The 26762-nt window shown below is 47.0% G+C and overlaps 1 protein-coding gene across 1 annotated transcript; it reads left to right on the top strand.

Moving 5' to 3' along the window:
- Positions 1-26588, top strand: LOC135805384 (THO complex subunit 1-like). Its single transcript, XM_065319412.1, has 25 exons — positions 1-261; positions 2530-2603; positions 8372-8432; positions 9300-9366; positions 9898-10016; positions 10572-10623; positions 11166-11261; positions 11576-11637; positions 12879-12925; positions 13315-13420; positions 14375-14526; positions 14989-15049; positions 15264-15305; positions 15822-15880; positions 16066-16132; positions 16330-16380; positions 17831-17901; positions 18732-18764; positions 19918-19986; positions 20343-20408; positions 22760-22843; positions 23858-23889; positions 24283-24431; positions 24653-24941; positions 25773-26588. The coding sequence occupies exons 1-25, from the start codon at positions 217-219 to the stop codon at positions 25823-25825; spliced, it is 2007 nt and encodes a 668-aa protein (XP_065175484.1). The 5' UTR covers positions 1-216; the 3' UTR covers positions 25826-26588.
- Positions 26589-26762: the final 174 nt, after the last annotated feature.

The following is a 26762-nucleotide window of genomic DNA, read 5'->3' on the forward strand; positions in this document are numbered from 1 at the left end:
TTGAAAAAATATCAGAATTTTTTGTAACCAGTGTCGAAAAATGCTGGATGTTCGCATAGTATTCTGCTTTGAATTGTGAAAACACAATACGTACAGTACCTTTCCTAAATAATTCAATGTAGGCTTGGCTTGTTATTTTCTACCTCTTTCTTGGGTGTAGTGTTACAATAGTCCTGGATTTGTATTTTCCTGTGTGGCGTACTCGGTCTCCCGATTATGGCATCCCAGCTGGGATTTGACCAACTTCGAGAGAAGTATAAAGTAAGAATCAGTTGTCTAAATTGAAATACAGTCCTGACCCTATTGATTACATTGACAAACACCTGTTATAGAATTTACCGCGCAAATATCACAAGCCACTCGCACCAAAATTGCGCCTGAAGATGGTCCAGTCCGAACGCGGCTTTGGCTTAGGAGTGGTAACATCTTGTTTACTGCTGTCTTGTTAAAAATTGACATTGTAGACTTACTATTCTAGTGTGTTAACAGTATAATATCAACACTTGAAGTAGCAGCAGACGGGGAAAGTATAGAATGGGGCCTGTACTTTTATTTAGGATTAAAATGATTATACCGAAGAGTTGGAAGTAGTAGAGAGGTACCGCACTACGTGAAGTTGAGTAACTTTACGTCAGTGGGCTGGAAAAAACCCCTGAATTCGCGAGTTTCGACTTACGGAAAATTGTGTACGTACAGTACGTAGATAGGGCTCTGATAACGTAGGTGCTCTGTAAGTGGATTGGGGTACTAATGTATGGCTGTCTCCTCAGGTCGATCCGGCTCTACACTGCCGCGTTCCGAGTTGCCAAGGGCAGCTACATGGTTTGAAAACTCCGTATGGCGGAACACAGATCCACATGCAGTGTACGTAAAACGTTCCGTAGATCGACTACGTTTTTTACAAATGTAGTTACGTTATACGGACCCTCTCTAGCAACTGACTCACCATACAGTGCTGTACATGTTGTCAGATGCATTGCACCCTCGGAATACTAGTATCTACCTTGGCTGTTCCAATTCGAGCAGAAAGTAGTTAGCACGTATTACCCATCATCGTGGGACCGTTTTGAAAAAGAAAAACAACCGGTAACCACAGGCGGCTCCTTGGTCTGAGGGAGCTGAAAAGGGTTTCAAAAAACTTGCACACTCCATCGCAGTTGTTTCCACATTGAGGCCCAATCGCAGTACTGCTTTTTGCGACCCGACGTGCGACTTGCGACCGTTGCAGGAAGAACACCCGTTTCTGTATACAGTATTATGTCCCTTGATACATCCTTTCCGGGTCATTTACTCTGCCCAGCGTCTTGTAGCATCAGCTGGCAGGTACTTGGCCACATCTGTCTATATGTAGCTGAGCTGGGTGTCTGAAATACCTCCTGGTTGGAGCATCACCGGAGAACCGCCAGCGAAAACGCGGTCAACACTTGCAGACGTCTGAAGAAATTGGCACTTGACTTCCTCTCAATCACTATCCACCTGTACTTCCAGATATCCACTGCGGCACACAATCTTCCCCAGCACACCATATGTTACGCTCATAGTCCGGGCGCCAGTGCCCAGCTGCACACGGCTTGCTCCACTTGCCAGCGAGCCTAGGATGTACTGCTTTCGCTGCCTACTGCTCATGTTGGCGATGTTCCGCATATGGGCACTCGGATCGTTGATTTGAGGGAGCAGCAGAGCCCCGATATTGTTTTTGCACTCGCAACCAATGCTGGCATTGTCCTGGATATGTGTAGCGATGTGCACTCTGGCCAAATGATCAGCCGACTCGCCTCGCAAGTCAGTGTTGACACCGATCACTGCCAGGCCAGCGTCAGAGTAGAACACCTAATCACTGCAGTCTGTGGGACTGCCAGCATATTTTACGCTCGGTGAAAGTGTTGTCCTCACATGACTCGGCGCTATAGCCATCATTGTCTGATTCTGTTTCCGACGCAAATCTATAAAGTCATCCTGCGCATGGAGCGCGAGGGCTCTTCCTTCGATCCATCTGATGACGATCCATTATAGGCGACTCAGCGCAACATGGACTACAAACTCAAACAAACTTACTTCCAACAAAGATCTGGAATCAGAACAGTCCGGTCGACCATGGTATGGCGAACGAGAACAGCACTCCACTTCGGTTTTTTTCAGCGGAATTCAAATCACGGTTTTCTCGAATTTTTCCACAAATGATGTGGTCGTGCTTTAGCATGCTCTGGCTCAAATATAATTATGATGTGCTCTGGAAAGCTCTAGAAAAGCATCCGTGCAATGGCCAGAAGACACGTGTTTCTGTTAGGGAAGGGGATACGAGATGAAAATTCAAATTTCATTTTGAGAAAATATCGGTATTTGCCAATGGCCCCATATCGGCTAATGGAGGAAAAATAATCTTGATATCTGGAACACAGTGACTAGTACTTGTATGCCCTTTGCGCTGATTAATAAAAGGGGAAAGTTCTAGGAGTCAAATTAATGTTGTACATGCAGCTATGCGAAGGTGTTGTTGACCTTGGCTGCTTTTGTTTGTGCCCATTTCAGAATGTGATTCTCTCCAATTACACGACCGAGGGCTCTGCCGCGTTTAAGTCTGCCTTAGATGCCATACAAGGCCGGTAAGAGCTGGAATTCTCTTGTCTGAGAGGTACCGAGAATGTTGTTGAAAATACAACATTGAACCAGCAATTTTGGGTTTTTTTTAGAACCTAAATTGACCAAGCACCTCAATTTGACATTCACGTGTCCGCTCAGAGTAAAAAGCCAGTTCAGGGGCATGATCGATTCAACGAATCCTAAGGAGCCGTCCATAATTATCAATTTCTACACGAAACAAAAAAGTTTCGTGTATGGGTGGGTGGGTCAAGGAGAGTTTCGTTTTGGAATATATTGATAGCTGTTAGGTTGATAATTATGATACAGTCGTCCCTCTCTAATCCGGCACCTTTTGCAACGTCATTTTCTGCTGGATAAACAAGGGTGCTGGATTATCAAATCATGCCCTCCAACCCGGCCCACCTATTATCATACATGTTTGTGTCGTACGTCAAAACGTAGCGATTTTCTGTGTCAATCCAAGTACTTTGTGGAATGCATGTCTATAACATACACTTGGGAATATTCTATGCACTAGCATAGGATATTCCCAAGTGTCTGTTACATGTGTTGTGTATGTTACAATCCTCCTTGACAGCATGCGATGTACAACTGCTGGATTAGAAAATCGAATCATGTACAGTTTGAGTGATTTGTAGCAGAAAATCGCTGCTGGAGGCGGAATTCAAGTGCCGGATTAAAGTGTAGAAAAGGAACTGAAAAAATCCGTTTTGCCAGAAAGTTTGCTGGTTTCCAAGGGTGCTGGATAAACAAGTGCCGGATTAGAGAGGGACGACTGTAGCTGTCAGGTCAATAAGTATAGGATATTACCCAAGTACGAGGGTGTTACCTCCCGAATATTATTACAAGGCAAAACAAAAATAGGTTTGTTTCGGGTCGGCAACCCCTCAAAAAGGAGACTCGGTCGGCCAGAAAGAAATTTTTTTGGATACTTTTTTTGGTTCCTCAATCGTTGTGGTGGACCAGAGCACCTACACATGTACATTGTACATGTATCATGGCAAGGATCAATGTCAAAGTTGACTGACTCACTGTTCTTGTACAGCATGTGGTGTATTCCTGTCGTCCTACATCCTGAGAAATCAAGCAAAAAGTTCGAGTGCTTCCAGCTCCGTGATACTAGCTCGTATCAACCCCGGAGTTTTTCGAGCCGGCAGCTTAGAATCTCTGCTACCTCGTCGGTATTTCAATTGTTGAATTCGGTTAAGATCTGACTGAGTTAATTACTTATGGCTCATTGAGTGCAATAGCACACATGGCATTGGCACCGTTCGTATATATATTTGGGACCAAAAAAGTTTCGGAATTTGGGAAAAAATGGCCCGGTCGGCCGACCCGAAACAAGGTCATTATTTGTTTTGGCCTTATTATTATTTATTAAATTTTGAATAGGGCATACCCACAGGCCCAAGGCCTTCTTACGGGGTACCCTATACGTTTATGTATGGATGAGCGGAAGTCTGATAGCATGGAGCAAATACGAACAGAAGCAGGGAGTGAATTCCAGCAATCTGCACCTAAGAAGCTCAATGCGTACAAGCCATAGCGGTTATTAGCCGGGGAAGAGCAAAAGACAGAGTAACCTGCGAGCGGGTGCATGACGCTATGTGTGTGGCATTGACTCTAGTCACAAAGCAGCCTGTTAACAGCGGGCTACACATCTTATCTAGTGATCTATAAATAAGTACAAACAATTTGAATATCACCCCGACTGCGAAGGAGGAGGGATGATACGAGGGTACGGTAACACCCGAGTACGCGGGTCAATGTCCTACTTATCTTAGGTACATCTACGCATTTTCATGTCCTCGTAAGGCACTCATGACCTTGTCACATTTGGAACACATGAGTTGACCATGTTAACAGCACATTTACATTGCCGGTACATCTACGCATTTTCATGTCGAAGTACGATGCGGAGAGTCTTTGCACCATCCTCATGACCTTCTACATTTTGACACGTGCAGCAAGAGTTGTCCAATGCGTCTTTGATTTACCACGAATCCACACCCAAATCTCACGCCGACCATACACAAGGCTTCATCATGTTCATTGCAATCGTAAATCACAACACAAGGCTGAACAGCGTAACGGAAACGGTTACTTTCTACTTGTGCGAAGCAAGATTGATAACAATGTCCGTCGCAACCTGGAAGTTGCCTTCTAAGTGTACCGGTGCAGCAATGTTCGGTTGCGGTCTTTCCAGTGCTTGGATGTCTTCTGCTGCCGAACTTGAGATCCACTCGTCGATTTCTTCAGCTGTGGCATAGCAGTGTGCCGGTCTTGGCTTCGAGGTGACAGGTGTAGTTGTGACAGTGGAAGATGAAGTCTTTGGAGCACTGTCCAAGAGATGAGCGGTGGCAAGCTTGTCGCTTTCGGTAGGCTGATGGTAGGACTGCAACGACTGTACCTTCTGGTGTTTAGATGTTCTGGCAATGACATGATCAGGAACAGATTGACGGGGAAGGTTGGTGATGCAAGTGGCTCTGACACAATGGTTGGTGTATGTCTGAGAAAGGGAAGCTTTGAGGGAGATGGTTTTCATGAATTCACTTTCCTTAGTTTTGCCCAGGGGCTTGCCGTTATACCATGTCTCTGCAGAGGGGTTTTTAAGTGGCTGCTGGCAAAGACGGGGGCAGGACGATGGCAGTTTTGAAATGAGCAGTTTGATGGCATTGGCTTGAGTGGCATTGATCATTCGACCATCTGACTCGCTGCTTGCCGAGTTTACTCCACCTTGGTTGTTCTTAGAGACATACGACATCTTGAGCGTGTTGTACTCGGATCCCTGGTCGTCTTTCTTGACTTCAAGGTCGGTTGAAGTGATAATAGCTTGCACCTCACAACCGCGCAAGCAAAAGTGCAGGGTGATCCAAAACCAGACATACTCCCGAAGTTTGATAGGGTTGCTGCCGGGTTGTTCAAAATAGCTGTCTACCTACACAAAACAGAGACATGAAAGCAAACAGTATTTTCAGTGAAACCTTTATAGAAGCAAGGTCTTCAAAGTATCATGACAGCTCCATCTATGTAAACACTTTTGAAACCAAGCCAAACTTCAGAATTCCCCCAAAAAAACTACATGTACATTGTCCGTAGAGTATCAAGATAGCTGTATTGTACATTGGCTAAACACCACATACATATACATACCTTTTTCATGTCTGCATCCGTGATAGACTGCTTGTGCTGGACGGGGGACGCCTGGCCAGTCCTCTTCTGCATTTTAATCACGCCGTCCAAGATCTCATTTACCTTTCGAAACTCACGGTCCTTGTAAAGATTGGTAGTGCGGTCAAGCTTGCCGAGCTCTCGGTGCAGAGCGCTTCTGAAGCATTGAAGGCTGCTCTGGGAGTACGCCTTACCATCCTGCTGCCCTATCTCTGCATATGCAAACTCCAGCGTGTTAGCAATGTCGGCTGCTGAAGCCGCAGGCAGATGACATGTTTTATTCGACTTGATCAACCACAAGTTGAACAGGGATATCCAGTTTTTCGTTGCATGTTTCGTGTTGGTGGGCACCCTGGATATCACACAGGTAGGCACAGTACATGCACATCGGTAACAACAACGTTAGTACATGACATGTTTACAGTTACTACATCGTATTTTTACTTGCACGGCAGTCTCCGTCATGTTACACTCAACAATTTCTTTCACCTCTTCCTCCGTGACGAAATCAGAAAACACATTGAAACCAAACACTGCGTCAAACACCAGCTCTTCGGGAATTTACAATTTCGCAGTCTTGTGTGCCAAAACCAGTCGCCATGATGGAAAATAGACAGGGCAGGACTTTTACAAACGCACAGTGAAAGAAAGAAAGATTGGGAAGCGATTTGGTTCAGGTTTGTTCCTTTTTATTTCCATGGAATTCTAGCTGGTACGTGTCGCTCCATTGTATTTGGTATTTGTATTTGTATTTCTGATTCGCGCAAGTATCCTCAGCAGTGTGGTATTGTGCAGTGCTCCTAGGCCCTAAGCAGTATTGGCCATCTGCTGCCCCTGCTCCCATCGTGAGAACTTGAAAAGCGAAGGGGCGGGACCAGTGGGCGGCTAGTACTGGTGGGGGCGGCTAGTACTGGTGGGGGCGGCTAGTACTGGTGGGGGCGGCCCTAGGCACACTGTGCAGTACTGTATGGCTGCGGCGGGTGCGTACGCGAATGCAGCGCCATACATGTATGTACCATGCACCAAAAGTGCAGGGTGTGTACGATAAAAGTGAACCCAGTTTATAATGAATATCAATCCCGCGAGGGGTTGTATTGGCTATTACATGTATTTCCCGGTCAACAAGGCTCCTGTTTGGCTGAAACAGGCATATCCTACCGTACCATGGGATAGTATAGTTTTCGTTCGGTGTGGTGGGTGGGCGGGTGTACGGGGGTGGGTGGGCGGGTGGACGGGGGACGGTCCTAAGACTTAACCCTTTACCATCCGTGCGTACTTGAATCGATCTCTAGAGATCGATGGACATGCATACACTAAAACATTCGTAACTCGATCGATTCTTGTCGGAATGTAAAGAACTAAGTATCTAGAAAGAAGCCAAAGAGCCCAGCTTTCCATTGCAGCAATCAGTAAAGAGCTGCGATGTCGCATTCCAAAGATATGTCGCTCGACATTTCAGCTACGGCAAAAGTCGAATTTCTTTTCGAGTGACTGACCTTGAGCGGGGATGTTCCCCTCTCCTGACATGCTGAGTCACTTTGGCATGCTTTGATCGCGTGGGCAGCATGAAAAGAAACTCAAGCAAAAAAATTGGAATGTTTACGATGAAGGAGCGAGAAATGGCTGGCGAGGAGAGAATTTCCTCGTATATCCAGCGATGGGGTGTATTTGAAGCTCCCTGGCGCTGGATATGTGATCTCGGTAGTGTCCTGTTTGAGCTCAATGTACGCAGCTCGTGGAGAGCTTTCCAGAATGCCCAAGATAGTGAGAATTGGTTGATTAGAACTGAAGATATTCTCAGAATAAGGTGAGAATTATTGCATTTGGGACTCTTGGGGAAATTTGGTCGGATGGTAAAGGGTTAAAGTATACTTTTCCGTTTCGTGAAAATTATCGACAAGAGTACATAACCCCAAGAGTATGCAACTCTGCATATGGGGTCTGGTGTGGCATGTTGTCTGCATTAGGTAGTCACAGAACTGTGAGCCATTGGGGCATTATTGATCTGCCATGGCTTCCTTATTCCGAATCCGCTTTCCTCGGAGGAGACTTCGGATGGTTTTTACCTGATGTGTCACACACAGGCATTTGCCTTTGAACTTACTGTATTGCACATGAAATCGCTGAGGCTAAACCGTAGGAAAACTCAAACCCAGGCAGCTGGATCGTCATTTCACTACATAATGAAGGCAGCGCACCGCGCAGGACACCCATATATGGCCGTAGCTTGGAGATCAGAGTTGCACACTCTTGGGGCTATGTACTCTTGTTATCGATAATGCCGGATGGCCCCTAACAATGATCTCTTTTTATTATGCTTTGCACTGAATTATCCCCCAAGGTGTTACCGTAATCTAAAAAAAAAGAAGAAGAAGTGTTTTTCTGTGGCAATCATTTCAAAAATCAAAATGCACTTGCGCGACGCCATTTCATCTCCATGGGTATCTTTTGGTTTCCAAGTGAGTGTCACGCATGCGTATTACACATTTGCTTTGTGTGTGTGTGTGTGTGTGTCTGTCTGTGCCTGTGTGTGTGGGTGGGTGTGTGGGTGTGTGTGTGTGTGTTTGTTTTTGTCTGGTGACTATATCTGTCCATACAGCGAGGCCGAGAGGAAGCTGGCCTTGGATCAGGCATTCAGAGATGCTGCTCGCACCATGTTGGTAAGTCTTGATAGGTACCGGTCTGCAGGGTACTAGTGACCTTGACAACAGGTCAAAATACTCCATGCGGGCACTGACTGGTCCGCGCTCCATCCAGAGCTTTTATGCAGAATTCAAATACTTGAAGTAGGACGTATATCGCCAGCCATTTATCCCACACAGGTACTTGCATATCATGCATAGTACAGGTTCAACACTGCACCTCACCTCCTACCTCTGTGCAACATGCTACAACACTACCCATCACACCAATCTCTGTATCATTTGTGCCTTCCACTAAGTTACTTCATCATTGCGCTGACTATTCATGCGCCACTTTCGCACCAAGGTGTGCCAAGGGGTATCACTTTCTTTGTAGGATAGAGTCCACTGTTATGCTCTGTTGAACATAGTCTCCTGATGTGTAGCAACTTGAAACTCTGAGTAAAGATGTACGGACTTACTCCCCCCCCCCCCCCCGACCTTGTTTGTACTGTAGATACCGGTCTGTAGTGGTGCTGTAGTGGTGCTGTAGTGGTGCTGTAGTGGTGCTGTAGTGGTGCTGTAGTGGTGCTGTAGTGGTGCTGTAGTGGTGCTGTAGTGGTGCTGTAGTGGTGCTGTAGTAGTGCTGTAGTGGTGCTGTAGTGGTGCTGTAGTGGTGCTGTAGTGGTGCTGTAGTGGTGCTGGCCATGCATACCTACAATACCTGATATGTCTTTTCTGTTTTCAAGTGTTTTCCCCAACCGTTGTGTGGACCTTGATAAAGTGTCTGCTACTGGACACCACTGTTATGTTTGGTCGTCGTCTAAGTCGGAGGCGTTCGGTATGGAGCCAAAGCCCAATCCGCCTATACACTGCTCTACTTTTCTATTGTTTGATTTGGTGCAGATCGAGGGGCAGACAGCGTCCAATCTAACCGCAGTGGTTACGTGTGCTGTTTGCTGTGCGCGGCAAGGTAAGTGGCTGTTGTCTTCGTAAAGGGCACATTTGCTGGAGGGGCCATCCGTAGTTATTGACTTCTTCACGAAGCAAAGATGAATTTTTCTTCGGCTGACACCCACTTGACGAAAGGAAGAAGAAGAAGAAAAAACACTGTGTGCAAGCAGTTCATGTTTCCGCCATACAGTTTTGTTATCAGGGGATGGCTGAACTGTGTGACTGTGATGTGCGTGCTTTCGCAATACGCGGGACAAAGGTTTTGCGAAATTAGGTGTGTTGCGACCCGACCTCGGGGGTTGGGATCAACCTATGTTGCAAGCATTCGGAAGTTATTTGACATACCTTCAGACCTTGTTCCTGATTTCATAAAAAAAGCCACTCTTGCGAATTCAATCCATTCCTGCTCTGTACTTCCCCTTTAAAATACAAGCTCTTTGTTACAGCTCCAGGGTTTTCATATTTAGCCAATTTTCATTTCTATAAATTAACTGCACTCTGCTTTATTTGTTGTGTCATGTGCTTGCTCTGATGAATGTCATCTATGTAGAAATGTGCAACCAAGTGTTACCGTTCACTCTGCTCTCCGACATGTTGGACTGTGTGACACTGGATCAGTGTACAGACATCTTCCACTACACTGATTCTCATGTGGACTGGTGGCTTGAGGTGAGTTACCTCTATGGCTTGCTCCTCTCTCTCTCTCTCTCTCTCTCTCTCTCTCTCTCTCTCTCTCTCTCTCTCTCTCTCTCTCTCTCTCTCTCTCTCTCTCTCTCTCTCTCTCTCTCTCTCTCTCTCTCTCTCTCTCTCTCTCTCTCTCTCTCTCTCTCTCTCTCTCTCTCTCTCTCTCTCTCTCTCTCTCTCTCTCTCTCTCTCTCTCTCTCTCTCTCTCTCTCTCTCTCTCTCTCTCTCTCTCTCTCTCTCTCTCTCTCTCTCTCTCTCTCTCTCTCTCTCTCTCTCTCTCTCTCTCTCTCTCTCTCTCTCTCTCTCTCTCTCTCTCTCTCTCTCTCTCTCTCTCTCTCTCTCTAACACATACACATGCAACCACGCACGCACGCACGTGCCCATGCTCTCTCTTGCGATTTCACGGGAGGATGTTTGTGCAGCAGTCACGCCATTCATTGTCACCAGCATCAACCGTTTAGGAATTGTTTGGAGTACCATCGTGTGCTATCATGTCGTGTGAGTGTTTCTTTTTTTGTTCTTCCTTTGCCTGACCTCCAGCCTCGTTTCTACACATCTGCTGGCAAGAATCTGCTACTTCGTGTCTGCAACAGTAAGAAACACATTTCCTCATACATGTACTCTTATTGGAAGTATTTCACAACATGCATTGGAATCGTGCAAATTCATGACAGCGGTCGAAACATGAAATCGTATCGCATTGACATAAAAGTGACTGAGCGCGATATTCTGAACAATGTCTCGAACCAATATTGTAAGGTCAAGCTTCAAAACCCTACTTGCTATACAAATTATTATGCGAGCAGTTGAAGCAATGAAATATTTAAGTTGTCGGTCACGAAATTACTCGCTTTGCAGTAGTATGTGCAGCTTGGCATACCGTCTGTCCTGAGATGCTTTCTTCGCTGTTCTTTCCTTTTCATCTTGTCCTGTTGACATTGAACCCGGATGGTGAGCCAATTTAATTATGGTAAAAAAAGGAGAAGTCATAACTCGTAACATTTGTCCTTCTCCTTTTTTACCTGTTGACATTGTTTGTAAATGACTGACTCCTGATTCCTGACTACTACTTGACAGTGTGCACTAGCCATGCAGATGACAATCTTTATGGCTCCTTTCTTTTGTTGTCGTTAGACTTGTTGCGGCGCATGTCTAAGCCTCAGAACACCGTGTTTTGCGGTCGGATCCAGCTGTTCCTGGCACATCTATTTCCTATCTATGAGAAGTCCGGTAAGTTCATGCTCCTAATTTCTACCTCTTATTGCCGCCCATCACTTTACTTTTCACACTGGTACTCACATGAGAATGGGGATGGCATATATTGCTTGGTCTATTCCGACACAACCCCTGTTCCAACACAACCCCCTATTCCCATGCATGTGCATGTACATTGTCAGTCGACTTGCAATTTTGGCTCAACCCTCCCCCCCCCCCCCCCCCATGAAAGGTGCTTTTTAGGGACGACGACAACACTTTTGTGACGACCCCTTAGCCTGACCTCACTTTTTTCCATTTGTTTATGTTCTCTTTCCGTTGTGGCACAGCTCTCAATCTCACCAGCCAGTTCAACCAGGATAATGTAACAGAGTTCAAAACAGCAGAGGAGGTGGGTTGTGAGGAAGTGGGTTGTGTGCCACTTGCTTCAAGTCAACAGTTAGCGTTGTTCCAGTACTACAGTCAGACCTCGCTTATCCGGTCCTCTTTTATCCGGATCCCTCGCCATCCGGAAGAAAATCGTTGGTTACCGATTTACAGCATATGTCATGTACACATACAGTATGTGTGTTCGATTATCCGGTTCCCTCGCCCTACCGGATATTTTTGTGGAAAACGGATGTGTGTGGTTAAGCGAAGTCTGACTGTACTAATGTGTGTGTGTGTGTGTGTGTGTGTGTGTGTGTGTGTGTGTGTGTGTGTGTGTGTGTGTGTGTGTGTGTGTGTGTGTGTGTGTGTGTGTGCCGTCTGAGAGCCACTGCACTTGTGCTACTACAGGGAAACCTGTCTAAGGCGACCGCTCAAGGGACCTTCAAAATTTGGTCTCTGTTATTATCAGGTGATCTCCTTATCCAGAGTGGAAATAGCATCCCTTGGTCCTGGTTCCAGTGGTCTTCTAGGACAGGTGGTTGCCTTATTCGAGTGGTCGCCTTGACAAGTTTTACTGTACATACAGTGCTTGTGTGCGGTCTGAGAGCCACTGCTGCACTTGTGCTACTAGTTGGAGTGTTGCGTATCTTCCTCTCCATGCATAACCTTGCAGTTTTCCCTTTCCTTTCATTCTGTCAAGCGTATACTTTATCTGACATATTAGGGAGGTTTAGTCCCACGTAATCCGTGGGTACTTTACTTGTGTGTACCACGTGATACTCAGTGACCCACGTACAGACGTTTTCTGATTCACGACATACCGTGTATGGAGGCTCACCCACGTTCCGCCAGAACGTTGGTGAAAATCAGAATGGAGCGCATTGTGCGAGCTGTGAGGGTGCTCAGCTGAATAAGTTTCCGAAGCACGAAATAAAAATATTGGATGAGCTTCTTAGGCCCGGGTAGCTTCGTCTTTGACCAGGTTTGGGCCTTTCGCTTCATGCTTTTGTTTGTTCCGTGTGACTAAGCACAACATTGCAACGTGGATGCCCTTCATCCACTTTACGTGGATCACCCACGTACGCGTTTCCGTTACGTGGGAACTAAACCTCCCTATTGACAGGGTAACACCTACTGCAGCAGGTGTGCTTCTGTGTGTGTTGTAGTCCATCGTGATGTCATCATCATCATCACGATGCCGTAATCATCAATGTTGACTGGTGCTGCTGGTGTATTTCACTCTCTGCCTTCTGTCACCTCCAGATCACTGCTGCATCTCAGAATGCCATGGACACGGACGAGCCAAACCAGTAAGTCTTGGGCAGCAGCAGCTTGGTGGGTACTGACTCTACTGAGCCAGCTAACATTTGCTACAGATCTGCTTGTGCTGGGGAACATGGTCCGTCCGTCTTGGACAGGGTTGGTTACCGGTAGTTGGGTTTTTTTTCCTTTTCTTATATGCTTAGATAACAGACTAAAGAACAGTATATGCTACAAAATCATGTGAGCAAGCAGCATTGCCCATCAGCCAAGCTATTGTCGACTCAGCATCACAGACATTCTCCAAGGTAGAAAGGGGGCGTAAGCAGAAACCAGTCAGCTGACAGTGTGATATCCGGTCAGGTGTCTTATCTGTTGCCGTGTGTGTGTGTGTGTGTGTGTGTGTGTGTGTGTGTGTGTGCTTTTGCAACTTGCCCAGGTCCAAGGTTGACTATGATGTCTATCAGCAGCTGTGGTCTTTGCAGGCCTTCTTCTCTAAACCAACTGACTGCTATGTGTCTGACAAGTGGACAAAGTTTAAAGCGGTAAGTGCAGCAGCACGTGTACATTTCTACATGTACTATTACACACACTTGAGAGGAATCAAAAGCGTTTCTGCTGTAACTCTGAGTCTCACGGTTTAACCGATCATCAGACAGCAACTTGACTACAATTTTCAGAAGGTATGATTGATATAGGGTGCATGCTTGGATCATAGCGCGAATGAATGATCCGGGCTGATAGTGTAATTATGAAAATGAAAGTTGCTGTCTGCTGATCGGTTGAAACCGTGAAACTCAGAGTTACAGCAGAAACGCTTTTGATTCGTCTCAAGTGTGCATACTAGGCTCTGCACCTTGGTGTATTGAGCACTGTCACTGTCACGAGCAACCACAACTCCCTCCCAGTTTACATGTCCTATTATGTGTGTAGGCGACAACAACTACTGTAAAGTGAGAAACTTTCGCTAGAGATTAAATTTCGCCATTTTCGCGACCATTACACATTCGCGAATATAAATCGCCGTAAACCTCTCCGTACACTGATTGTAGACCGTACAAGATCCGATTGAAAATATAGAATTGCAAACGTTTCTCATTGTGAACCAGCTCGATTTATGAAAACGCTAAATTTGCACGCCGCGAAAGTTTGTCGCTTTACAGTACCTACGGAGGTGTACACTTGCTGAGCATAGCACTATGGCTGTGTGACCCCTTAGTGACCTGCATTGGACGTCACACACGCGCACACACACACCATTGGACCATTGGACGCCCATCGCCGGAGGCGATAATAGCGATGCTAGAGCAGAAGCCATAGCAGCTTGTGCTGGGATTTCACCATTCAACAGCTTGCAAGGCTGAAACACACACACACACACACACACACACACACACACACACACACACACACACACCAATCAAATGTGCAGCAATCATTGAAATGCGTATGGGTGCCGCGTCGACCATCACTATGTTTCTACTGCATGTTTGTTTCAGGCTGTTGATCATATCCTCAATGTGTTTACTACTCACCCACTCGAGAGTCACAATGGAGCATCATCACAGTCATCGGTATCCAAGGGCTCCGCCAGCGGCAAGAGTTCCCCTGCACAGACGGACGCTCTGGTTACAGCCGCAGAGCCCTGCAGGTGAGTGTGACTACACTGACTACCATTACCAGTGGGGGGATTCCCCTCGAAAATGTCATTCTGGCAAATCCCATTGGTATCCGCATCGGCATTTATCTCTTGATAGCACACTTAGCAGTTTCCATCTGATTTGCACCTCTTCTGTACTAGTACCCCAATGGAATCTCATATTTACTGCAAAGTTTTGGGTGATTGTCAATTCTGAAATTACTGGTGTACGTACGAAAACAAGAAGGAAAAAAGGAATTGTCACAGTCGACAGAAGGGATGGCCAACCTACTAGCATCACATTGTGGGCCATGTTGTTTGAGCAGGCCGTATGTGTCTAGGAAGCCTCAACTACTGGCAAGTGATGGGGACGTGTTTCTTACCCAGTTCAACTGTCCTGTTTTTCTTGCCTGCTTGTGACTTGATGCTGTCATGCACTGCAACTTCCGGACGCTTTGTTTTTGCTGTGCTTAGCATTTCCCTGGACGGGTCAGAGCAACAGTTTTACTTTCCCAAGTACCTGACCAGTGAAAAGGTAGGGGCGATGTTTGCATTCATGCAGCCTTACATTTGTGGTGTAGGATTTAGAAGTTCGGTGTGTTCATTGGCGCATTGCACAAGTTGCAGCGCTCTTGCTGGTCACTCACTTTCTCTTTTTTCGACATGGATGTACATGTATGTCATGCAGTGAGACAGCCGATGATATGAGTTGTTGCTGTGTGTTCTTCCATCTGTTATGGCCAATGTAGCTAATGGACTTGGAGCTGAACGATGGGAATTTCCGCCGGCAGGTGCGTACAATGTTTTATTGTTTTTCTTCCTTTTTTTTTGTTGTTGTGCTCTCACACACTTCGGTGGCGAAACAGATCAACTGGACTTGTTTTTGTCCTCTGCTTTCTCTACTTTGACTCCCATGCAGTTAGTTATGCATGTATCACATAAACACAAATAGGCACCCATCCATGTATTCACAAAGTATCTGTATTTCATGATGAGGGAGATCAATGTGTAGTGTGTGCTGTACATGTGTACACGTGATTCCGACTGGCACCTCACTTACTTACCATCTACAGCCCTTGGCTGATTGCTCAGCTGTCATGCTATTGGCTGCCCTGATAAGGCAAGTCGGTTTTAGATCGTACATGACGGGCTATAGGAAGCAATGTGACTGTGCATGATATTGGGTATCCCCCCTCTCTCTCTCTTTCTCTCTCTCTCTCTCTCTCTCTCTCTCTCTCTCTCTCTCTTTCTCATATGTTTCCATAATGTTTGTGTGATTTTCTTGTGATCTCGATGTTGCTGTGTAGGTGTTAGTTCAGATGTTGATAGTCTTCCAGTATTTGGTCGGATCAGTCAAGTTCAAGACGTAAGTGCAGGCAGTGCCCAATACGCTTGATGTGTTGTTCTTCTTGGCACCGCTGGAATGGATTCGTTGTCTGTTTTGCTTTCCCTTTGGTAGTAGTGGTGGTGGCTAGGGCTCTGTGAAACGTACACTAACATGTCACTTGACCTGGTGGCCGTGCACGTGTGTTTTGCTATTGTGCGATCTAGGAGCAGTCAGACCATCACCGACGCGCAGGATACGTGGGTCAAGAGCACCAAGGAACGCGTCTATGATGTGAGTTGATAGGCTATACTAAATAGCACACACTGGTCCATGTACTAGTAACTGCTTTTCCAATGTGTTGGTTAGATGACTTCAAGCAACGGTAGACTGGTTAGTGGAAAGCGATGATTAGATCGCAATAAGCTGAATGATAGGTGGTTCTTCCTGGTGGCAATTGTGGTATCATGTGTCTGCTATATGCTCCGCAGATACTAAAGAAAATGCCACCGAATGGAGAAAAGTTTGCTTCGTACATTGAGGTAAGATTTAGCGTTACGTCGGCGTGCATGCGTGTTGTGTAGAATGAATTATGTTGCTTTAGTATTGCCAATAGTGCTGCCTGGAGCTTGTGACCTGAAGTGCCATTTTCACTTCGACATTACTACTTGTACCATTAAAGGGGAAGTTAAGGCAAAAATTTAAATTTCACCAGTTGTAGTCTTCGGGGTGCTGAGGCGAATGGTCTTGGTCCGAGGAAGCTGAGACGCTCCCTTCCTACTTGAATCCCAATCGAACTCGCGCACTTCCACCGAAACTGGGTGACTGCGCCCTACTAGATGGGGATTTGTATGCAAAATGTCACTAAAAGCGCCATTTCGTTCTTATAAAAGCACGGATGACCGCGATTGGCCCATATGTTGTAGTCTTTTGGACGCTGAGTCGACTGGTTTTGGTCCGAAAAGGCTGCGATGCAGCGTTCCTCCTTTATTCCCAATCGAACATGGTTGAACAAGCGGTCACGTGCTCCTGGGTGCCCAAATCACCTGGTCACCACGCCAGCAGGCGAGAACTTTCACACCAAGGTTCAACTCGAGTTCAACTCGAGTGACAGGATTGCACCCAAAAAAGGTCAAACAGGCTAGTAAGTTGTACCCTGCAGGCACGGTGACCAGGTGACTGGCGTACGCAGGAGCACGTGACCACTTGTTCAACCATGTTCGATTGGGAATAAAGGAGGAACGCTGCATCGCAGCCTTTTCGGACCAAAACCAATCGACTCAGCGTCCAAAAGACTACAACATATGGGCTAATCGCGGTCCTCCATGCTTTTATAAGAACGAAATGGCACTTTTAGTGACATTTTGCATACAAATCCCCATCTACCGTAAAAGTCCGTAAATAAGTACGTATTTACTTTCGAATTTAGTGACCACACCCGTACTAACTTTCGGGCGGGTACTGACTTTCGGGCACGAACTAACTTTCGGACCTGACTTGTGTGTAGTGAAGAAGTCATTTTCATGTCGATGTACATGCTACACACTGCATGTGCGCATCGTACCGGTACTTATTTCGGGCAGTATGTTTATCGGGCTTGACTTGACTTCAACAGACAGAGCCAAAAGAATGAAGGGGGTATTTCTTTCGGGCAGGTACTTATTTACGGACTTTTACGGTAGTAGGGCGCAGTCACCCAGTTTCGGTGGAAGTGCGCGAGTTCGATTGGGATTCAAGTAGGAAGAGAGCGTCTCAGCTTCCTCGGACCACGACCATTCGACTCAGCACCCCGAAGACTACAACTGGTGAAATTTTAATTTTTGCCTTAACTTCCCCTTTAATTGTAAGTGTGAGCATCACCGATTATTTTCTGCAAAAGCTGTCATCGTCAGATCTTTTGATTGTGTTTGTATGGCTCTCCTGACTGTCCAGCCTTTTGGTAACGTTACTGTTGCTCTTGTCCTAACTTTTACTGTTCTTGTTGATGTGTAGCAATTGCTTCAACGAGAAGAAAACTGGATTGATTGGAAGAACTCCAGCTGTCCGCGATTCACCAAGCCCAAGTACGTTTGCTCCTGTGTGTCACGGACATGTGCACTGCTGTATGACAACGTCCACGTGCTGTTAACGTTGTTCTTTAGTCTGCAGGGTACAGTGCACACCTGTTTGTGTGTGTGTGCGTGTGTTTGTGTGTGTGTATGTGTGTGTTCGTGTGTTCGTGTGTGTGTGTGTGCACCTGCTATGGCAAACATGCAGTAGAGCGCGTGCACACACAGCTCACAGTGATTGTGCACTGCTATGAGGGGCCTCTCGACAATTTGCAAGGGAATCCAATGATCTGAATTCTTTTAGAAAATGCTGAACTTTGAAACGGTATAAACCTTCTTCTGACACATTCATATTTCAATCATACTAGTAGCAGAGGTGACACTGAAGCCCAGCAGTGTTGTATGCTGAAGGAGCTGGTGTCCATCGCGGACAGCACAGGCCGTATGAAGTACACCCAGAAGTAATCCTCAGTGTTGCCCTAGCAATGGGGTGTGGTATTCTCCCGTGCGCCCGGTTTAGCACAGAACTGCAGGAAGGTCGGGTGGGGTTGACGCTGCAGGTGTGGACAGCTGAGCTGCACAGAACATCAAGAAGGATGACTACTGAGGTAGAAGTTCCATGTGTATAGATAAAACAGAACTGCAGGAAGGATGGCTGAGGTTGAAGTTCATGTTTCTTCGGCATCGTGTACAATGTACATGTATTTTTGATCAGGTCTTGTTTGATTTATGAGGAGTTAGAGGCAATTTGTCTTCTCCTTTAAAGTATAGTCCTGCTGGTCAACAGCATACTGTCATTCTAGTTCCACTGATACACTGTCATTTTGTGAACTGACTGCTTTCAGGGAGGACTCCAGAAATATCCAGGCACCAAGCAGGTAAGGAAACGATATTGGTAATGTTCAATGTTGAATGTTGTTGCTGTCTTTTCAGCTGCCTTCGGCACGTGGACCTTTACTACAGTTGTGCTCGGTGAAATCCCACCCAGCGTGCATATTTGACGCTCTCAACTTGCACGGCCCTTGACGCCCTGGAAGTGGTATGAATGCGACTGTATGCACACATACACATGTACAAACACAATGATGTAATCGGAACTGGTCCAGGGCGCCAGCTTTGTGCATCGGATCGGATTTCACCGAGCGCACCTGTAGTAGCTGGTAGAACTCCACGCGTGCGTGCAGTTTGCTAGTAATTGTGTTGAATGCCAGTGTCACTGTGTGTGTGTGTGTGTGTGTGTGTGTGTGTGTGTGTGTGTGTGTGTGTGTGTGTGTGTGTGTGTGTGTGTGTGTGTGTGTGTGTGTGTGTGTGTGTGTGTGTGTGTGTGTGTGTGTGTGTGTGTGTGTGTGTGTGTGTGTGTGTGTGTGTGTGTGTGTGTGTGTGTGTGTGTGTGTGTGTGTGTGTGTGTGTGTGTGTGTGTGTGTGTGTGTGTGTGTGTGTGTGTGTGTGTGTGTGTGTGTGTGTGTGTGTGTGTGTGTGTGTGTGTGTGTGTGTGTGTGTGTGTGTGTGTGTGTGTGTGTGTGTGTGTGTGTGTGTGTGTGTGTGTGTGTGTGTGTGTGTGTGTGTGTGTGTGTGTGTGTGTGTGTGTGTGTGTGTGTGTGTGTGTGTGTGTGTGTGTGTGTGTGTGTGTGTGTGTGTGTGTGTGTGTGTGTGTGTGTGTGTGTGTGTGTGTGTGTGTGTGTGTGTGTGTGTGTGTGTGTGTGTGTGTGTGTGTGTGTGTGTGTGTGTGTGTGTGTGTGTGTGTGTGTGTGTGTGTGTGTGTGTGTGTGTGTGTGTGTGTGTGTGTGTGTGTGTGTGTGTGTGTGTGTGTGTGTGTGTGTGTGTGTGTGTGTGTGTGTGCGTGCGTGTGTGCTCTGCAGATGCGTGTGTGTTGCAGGTATGATGTGCGAGTGTGCACATGTACATGCATGATGTAGATTGCTGGCAGAATGAATGGATATATTCACTGCACGGCACACTACGTTTCAATATGCGCCGAGTGTTGCTGTGCTGTGCTGTGCTGTGTTGTACCCTGGTTGTTGTGCACTGCAGAGAGAAGAAACGCTCTGCAGCGCGGCCACTGTACACGGCCAGCAAGAGAATACGATGGGATATGGGAAGGTAGGGAGCACTCCTCCATGATGTGACACAGCATGCATTGTGCACTCGTGGAGTAGAAAATAATCTCCTTTGAGTGGAGGGGGGGGGGGGGGGGGGGGGATGCTGCTTGGCAGACTGCAATGCCTGTTCACCTGTTGTAGTGTTCTTTGGAGATGCAGAGTTTTTATTCAAAATGTACTTCGAAGTATTAATACAACATGTACTGAGAAATTGCTACTACCAGTAAGTATTATTTTTGAAAGTTGTTGCATGTTGGTTGGCTGGACGTTAATATGGAATGCTGTTATAATCCTACTGGTTTGGGTTTTTACTTCTTTTTTTAACTATCTGTGCTTGCTGGTCGATCTGTTGTGCAGTTCGGAGTTGACAAGAGTATGGAATATCAACCCCGACAATGTGCATTCGTGCAGCGACAAAGAGAGGTAAGAACACACTGCAGTGGCTACTGGGCAGCAGCTTCCCGTGGCTTTACTCTGTGGCCGCTATCTCACTTGTATGCCTTAGGGGCCGTCCGTAAATATCGATGTTTTTTTTAGAGACGATATTGGTGCTTCTCTCCCTTGACCCCTCCCCCCAGAAGACGCACATGTACATCTAGATCATGGAATCAATATTTTTGGATGCTAATTTTTTTTCCTTTTTTTGTCAATAATATGAACCCAAGATGGCAAGTTTGCAGTATTTATAATGGTCTAATTGAGAAGGAGAGCATTATGACTTTTTTCGTCGCCCTCGAGAACACTTGTGGCCAGCAGCCTTCTTGTGCTGCTTTAGCCTATAGTAGGTGGTGAAGGCTAAGCCACAAGTAGAAGCACCATCCAAATACGGGCACACATGCTCCTTCTGCTGCCTGGATGTAGTGCCTTCACTGCTATGACTCAGGCGGTTGTGGCGAAGCTTATCAGCCGCTGACAAGAAGACATACTTGCAGTGCTCGCATCGCTCCGTTGTACAGTTGCGCTCGGTGAAATCCGGCCCGAAGTGCAAAGCCGGCGCCGCGAAGCCAGCTCCCATTACATCACTGGCGATTTGTGTGTATGAACTCAACTGTACGCACCTCGTGTAAAAGTTCGGAGTGCACGTGTTGCATGCTAAAAACAGTTCAAAATTTCTTTCATTCACTTCACGAAGTACACCTCAAGATCAAGAAGAGATAGAGAAGAAGGACATGGCCATTCCCAATGTGTGGGCTCTTCTCAAGAAGAGAATAATTCCACATCGCTGCGAGAATGCTGACCAGCTGGTGCAGGCACTGCACCTGGAGTGGGACTCGTTGGCTCCTGACACGGTTTCCCCATACGTGGAGTCAATGCCACGTCGTGTTGAAGCCCTAATCGAAGCAGACGGTGGCCACACCAAATATGGAAGCCCTGCTGCTCTGTGTATGAAATAAACTGCTTCGAAACGATCTCCGTCTTCTTTACTTGTGCTGAACTGAAATGAATGTTTAACACTTGTCTTTGTTTGGCGCGGTTTTTTACACTTTGGTGTAAGCATGCATGCGTATGAGTACAGCACATGCACAGTTCATACGGCACACGTGCACACTACACTTGTACAACTTTGAGGGCGTCAAGGGCCGCATCAGTACTGGGCGCCAGTTATGCACTTCGGGCTGGATTTCACCGAGCGCAACTGTACCATTCTCAGCGTCTGTGCCAGCTTGGCGATGGATAAACTGGTCTGCCGGTGCAGCCTTTGCCAAGAGCAAAGTGCCATCCAAGACCATCTGCAGGTAGGTCTTGAAGTGCCCAGGATGTTGAGGGTCCGTCTTGAAAAAGGTCTCCTGCAGGCATCGTTCGGCCGATTTCCACAATCAATAGCTCATTCTTTTGCTCTTGAAATTCGCCATGGGCGTACAGCTTCCAATTTTTGATTTTGTTCTTGTGTCGCGAGTTTTAGCTCCGCGAACGGAAGCTGGTTTCACATTTCTTGTATAGCCATTTAGACGTCCGCGTGCAGGGATCGGCGAAACTTCAGATATTTACATCGATATTTTTCTGATGCTCGAAAAGACGCACATGGCTCAAACCCCCTCCCCCCCCCCCCCAGACGCACCAATATCGTCTCTAAAAAAACATCGATATTTACGGACGGCCCCTTACTGCTCTTAGTCACTGACTGTGTGTGTGGCCGCCTGGTACAATTTATCCTCTGTGTGTGTGTGTGTGTGTGTGTGTGTGTGTGTGTGTGTGTGTGTGTGTGTGTGTGTGTGTGTGTGTGTGTGTGTGTGTGTGTGTGTGTGTGTGTGTGTGTGTGTGTGTGTGTGTGTGTGTGTGTGTGTGTGTGTGTGTGTGTGTGTGTATGTGCATGTGTATGTGTGTACCGTATTTTCTGGAGTATAGTGCGCACTTTAGTTGTGCTATTTTAGGCCATAAATCGCAGGTGCGCACTATGCTCCGAATATGAAATGCATGTACTTCAATGAAGATTGAAGTGCGCACCCCAATGAAGATTGAAGTGCGCACCCCCAATGAAGATTGGGGGTGCGCGTTATACAAAGGTGCGCACTATACTCCGAAAAATACGGTATGTTGTTGTATTCTTTTATTTCGATTCGCTTAAAGCACAGATAGTACTGCCTTCTCGAATGTGTGTGTGTGCGTGTGCGTGTGCGTGTGCGTGTGTGTGTGTGTGTGTGTGTGTGTGTGTGTGTGTGTGTGTGTGTGTGTGTGTGTGCGTATGTGTGCGCATGTGTGTGTGTGTGTGTGTGCGTGCGCGTGCGTGTGTGCGTGACATGCATCCTGTGTTGTGCGCTGTGTACATGCTACAGACAATTCACTCCAATACTCGGTGATTTCTTTGATGAGGCTATGGAACAAGCTGATCCTGAAGCAATGGTGGAGGAACAATACAAGTAAGACCCGCGTACCACATAATCTGAGTATTTATCTCCAATAGAAGTACAAGTATTCACCTCCGTGCTCAAACTAGGCTGATTTTCATGACCCTAACGGCACTGGGAAGCTGAAGTCTGAGGGTTTCGTCTGGTACCCGTTGCACACATGGCATGCCAAAGGCCGTACGTGTCTGTAACACTCCGACTAGGGAACCAAATAGTGTAGAAACTAGAAAGTCATTGATGATAAACCAGGTACTTGAACTTGGTCTTGAAGTAAGGAAAGAGAAGAAGAGTGGGTCCATGTACCTGTATGCCAGTAACACCCATGACCTCCTAGCATGTACAAGTATCTGTGTGTGTGTGTGTGTGTGTGTGTGTGTGTGTGTGTGTGTGTGTGTGTGTGTGTGTGTGTGTGTGTGTGTGTGTGTGTGTGTGTGTGTGTGTGTGTGTGTGTGTGTGTGTGTGTGTGTGTGTGTGTGTGTGTGTGTGTGTGTGTGTGTGTGTGTGTGTGTGTGTGTGTGTGTGTGTGTGTGTGTGTGTGTGTGTGTGTGTGTGTGTGTGTGTGTGTGTGTGTGTGTGTGTGTGTGTGTGTGTGTGTGTGTGTGTGTGTGTGTGTGTGTGTGTGTGTGTGTGTGTGTGTGTGTGTGTGTGTGTGTGTGTGTGTGTGTGTGTGTGTGTGTGTGTGTGTGTGTGTGTGTGTGTGTGTGTGTGTGTGTGTGTGTGTGTGTGTGTGTGTGTGTGTGTGTGTGTGTGTGTGTGTGTGTGTGTGTGTGTGTGTGTGTGTGTGTGTGTGTGTGTGTGTGTGTGTGTGTGTGTGTGTGTGTGTGTGTGTGTGTGTGTGTGTGTGTGTGTGTGTGTGTGTGTGTGTGTGTGTGTGTGTGTGTGTGTGTGTGTGTGTGTGTGTGTGTGTGTGTGTGTGTGTGTGTGTGTGTGTGTGTGTGTGTGTGTGTGTGTGTGTGTGTGTGTGTGTGTGTGTGTGTGTGTATGTGTGTGTCTGTGTGTGTGTCTTTTCTGTGTTGATTGCTGCAGAGTCATCTACGACAGTAGTTTTCAGTTTCGAGGTAATCTAAAATGCTGGAATGTTGTTGTTGTCGTCGTCGTCGTTGTGTGTCAGTAATGGCTAGAGTGTACCATGATTTAAGTACCTGTATGCTGGTACAGTGTAGCATGATCAATAATTCATCATGCATCACTGTATGGCAGCGGTGGCTGGAATGTATTCTGACTGATTGTGAATTTACAATGATGGTGAGGAGGAGGAAAGGGAAAGGGAGGGGGATATATCATTGTCTTCTTTTGTCCTCATGGCTGCCCTACGTAGCTACGTGCAGTGTGGTATTGTTGGTGCTCATTGGCACATTGGGCGTGTGATTGTTTGCATGAGTCACATGCTGTGTCACTCTAGCTCTAGCAAGTCTGTCATGTGGTGTGTCTTTCTGTGCTTCTTTGTGCAGCACTGCGCCTGCTTTCACGCAACAGTCCCTACTTCTTTGCTCCGCCGCCCACGAGTAAGGCCAGCGCAAAGGGCGCAGTTGGTCCAGAGTCGATCGTCGCATTCTTGGACCAAGCCATTATGCAGATCTCCAAGGACATCAACACCGACGTAAGTGTTCTGATCACAGTGCCAGTAGGTGTTCTCTACTGGGAGCTCAACTATAATTAGAATATTTGATGTAACATAACTGTTAGTTGTTATGAAAGGATTGGGAGAACTTCAAATTTCAAAGGATCAGTCGGGGGGGGGGGGGGGGGCATGCAGATGTCGACAACCTCGAGTCAATGCATTCTTTTGTGCGCTGCATGCGTATTCATATCTGAATACAGACACCATCTACTCCGCAAGCACAGCGGCAGCAGTCCCAGCCATCGTCATCTCAGCCCTCCCCAGCTCAGCCCTCCCCAGCTCAGCCCTCCCCAGCTCAGCCCTCTCCAGCACAGCCGACGCCGCCAACAGCGCAGTCTTCTGGCACTGAGGAGGCAGCAGCATCTCAGAAGCAGCAGCAGCTCTCTGTGAAAGAGGAGGCTATGGATGCCAGCAGTAGCAGCTCACCAGCAGCACCTGCTGCTGCTGCTGCGGCTGGTGCTGATGCCACATCACCTGCAGCTGCAGAAGGTAAGTTGGCAATGACTTTGTATTAAATGATAACCATTACAGTAAGTGTGCATCATGTCACCATCCACTAACAAAGCAAGTCCAGTGCTGGCCACTGCACTATCCTCTGGCAGCAGCACAGGTCCAGTGCTGGCCACTGCACTATCCTCTGGCAGCAGCACATGTCCAGTGCTGGCCAGTGCACTATCCTCTGGCAGCAGCACAAGTCCAGTGCTGGCCAGAGAAGTGTGCCCCTATGAATAAGGTAGTGCAGTCAACTTCGCTAATAACGACTGCGGATATAACGACAATTCGCGAATAACGACAGAATTTCCATGCCCAGAGCAAAGTCCATTCTACCTGTATGCATATAATGAGACTTCGGGTATAACGACACTTCGCGAATAAGGACACTTTTCTGATGCCCGGCCGAGAGTCGTGATAAGCAAAGTTGACTGTACCAGGGCCCGCGCAGCACTTAGCACTGTGACCATGAGGCTGCTGCTGCTCATGCAGCACTAGGTCTTATTCGTGCTGGTGGATTGTACTGGACTACACTGTAGTTTATCAGTGACTAAAGCAGTCTTGACCATTAACACAAGCTGACACAAACCCACAGCAAGACAGAACCCTAGGCATGTGAACGCCTAGAGAAAAAGAGTTTCCCGGTCAAGCAAGTGCTGAAGACGACTTTGACATACATGTACATGAATGTGGCTCATGACGCTAAATAGAACACATTCTATTTTTGCGCTTTGGCATGACTCACTATCTCTCCCTCACTCTCTCTCTCTCTCTCTCTCTCACTCTCTCTCTCTCCCTCCCTCCCTTTCTGTCTCCACTCCATTGCAGATAATGCACGTACACCAGTCAAGGTAGCAACACCAACTCCAGTATCTACATGAGGAAAGCCAGTCAGTCTACTTTCCTTTTCAAGGTGGAACATGGATTCGTGCGGCTTTCCTCTGCATCCTTCCTTCTACATGACTGGTATCAGTGTCTGATGAACACTGACTAGTCATCGTTGTCAACGGTTTTCTGTGTGACATTGGAAGGTGACTGTGTGGACATTGGTGGCGTATAGCCATAGCTAGTAGTGCTCCCACTTCATGCTTTGCTGGAGTGTTATTGCCGCTCAGGCTTCTGTTGACAGTTGATGACTTGGCCTTGGTGAGGCTTGCATGCATCGTTCTACAAGCGCTCCTACTGGCACAGCGATATCCTGCTGTTTACTCCGCAGCCTCTGTAGGACTTTCCGCTGCTGAAGTTCCTGGTCTGGACAGAAGCGATGCACTATAATTATTATGAACTCTATATCCTCCTGTTCTCCTTGCACTCTCTCCGTGTGGTGTGTAGTGTGGTGTGCTAGTAATCCGGCATAGTCCGTGCTAGGCGTTGTCTTTGTTTTCGTTATGATCATGAGCACTCTTGTGTGTTCTTTCTCCAACCTGTGTACATAGTGCTGCAGCCGCTTTTGTTGTTGTTGTGATGAGGCTGTGTTGGCTGCGTTTCATGAATAGGACCAATACCCTCTGTTCTACTGACTCGTGAGTCTCCGTCATGCTATAATCTACAGGGGGGTCCACTGCCCAGCTGTTACTTTTGTCGGTACCCATATTTCCTGTCTCCAGCGCAGGAAAATACGCAAGCAACTTACTTGCTGCTCGACGTTTGACAGTGGGTGGGTGTGCATGGAGGAACCTGGTGACTTCAGAAGGTACGGGCCCAAGGCTGAGCCTCTGCCTGGACCCACCCCAGCCTTGCACGTACGTTATACTGAAGTTCCACCTTACTTCTACTTCGAAGGATGTATTTTTGACAACTTTGCAAATGTGTTGTAGG

The sequence above is a fragment of the Sycon ciliatum genome, chromosome 1 (genome assembly GCF_964019385.1).
Source record: "Sycon ciliatum chromosome 1, ocSycCili1.1, whole genome shotgun sequence".
Lineage (NCBI taxonomy): Eukaryota > Metazoa > Porifera > Calcarea > Leucosolenida > Sycettidae > Sycon > Sycon ciliatum.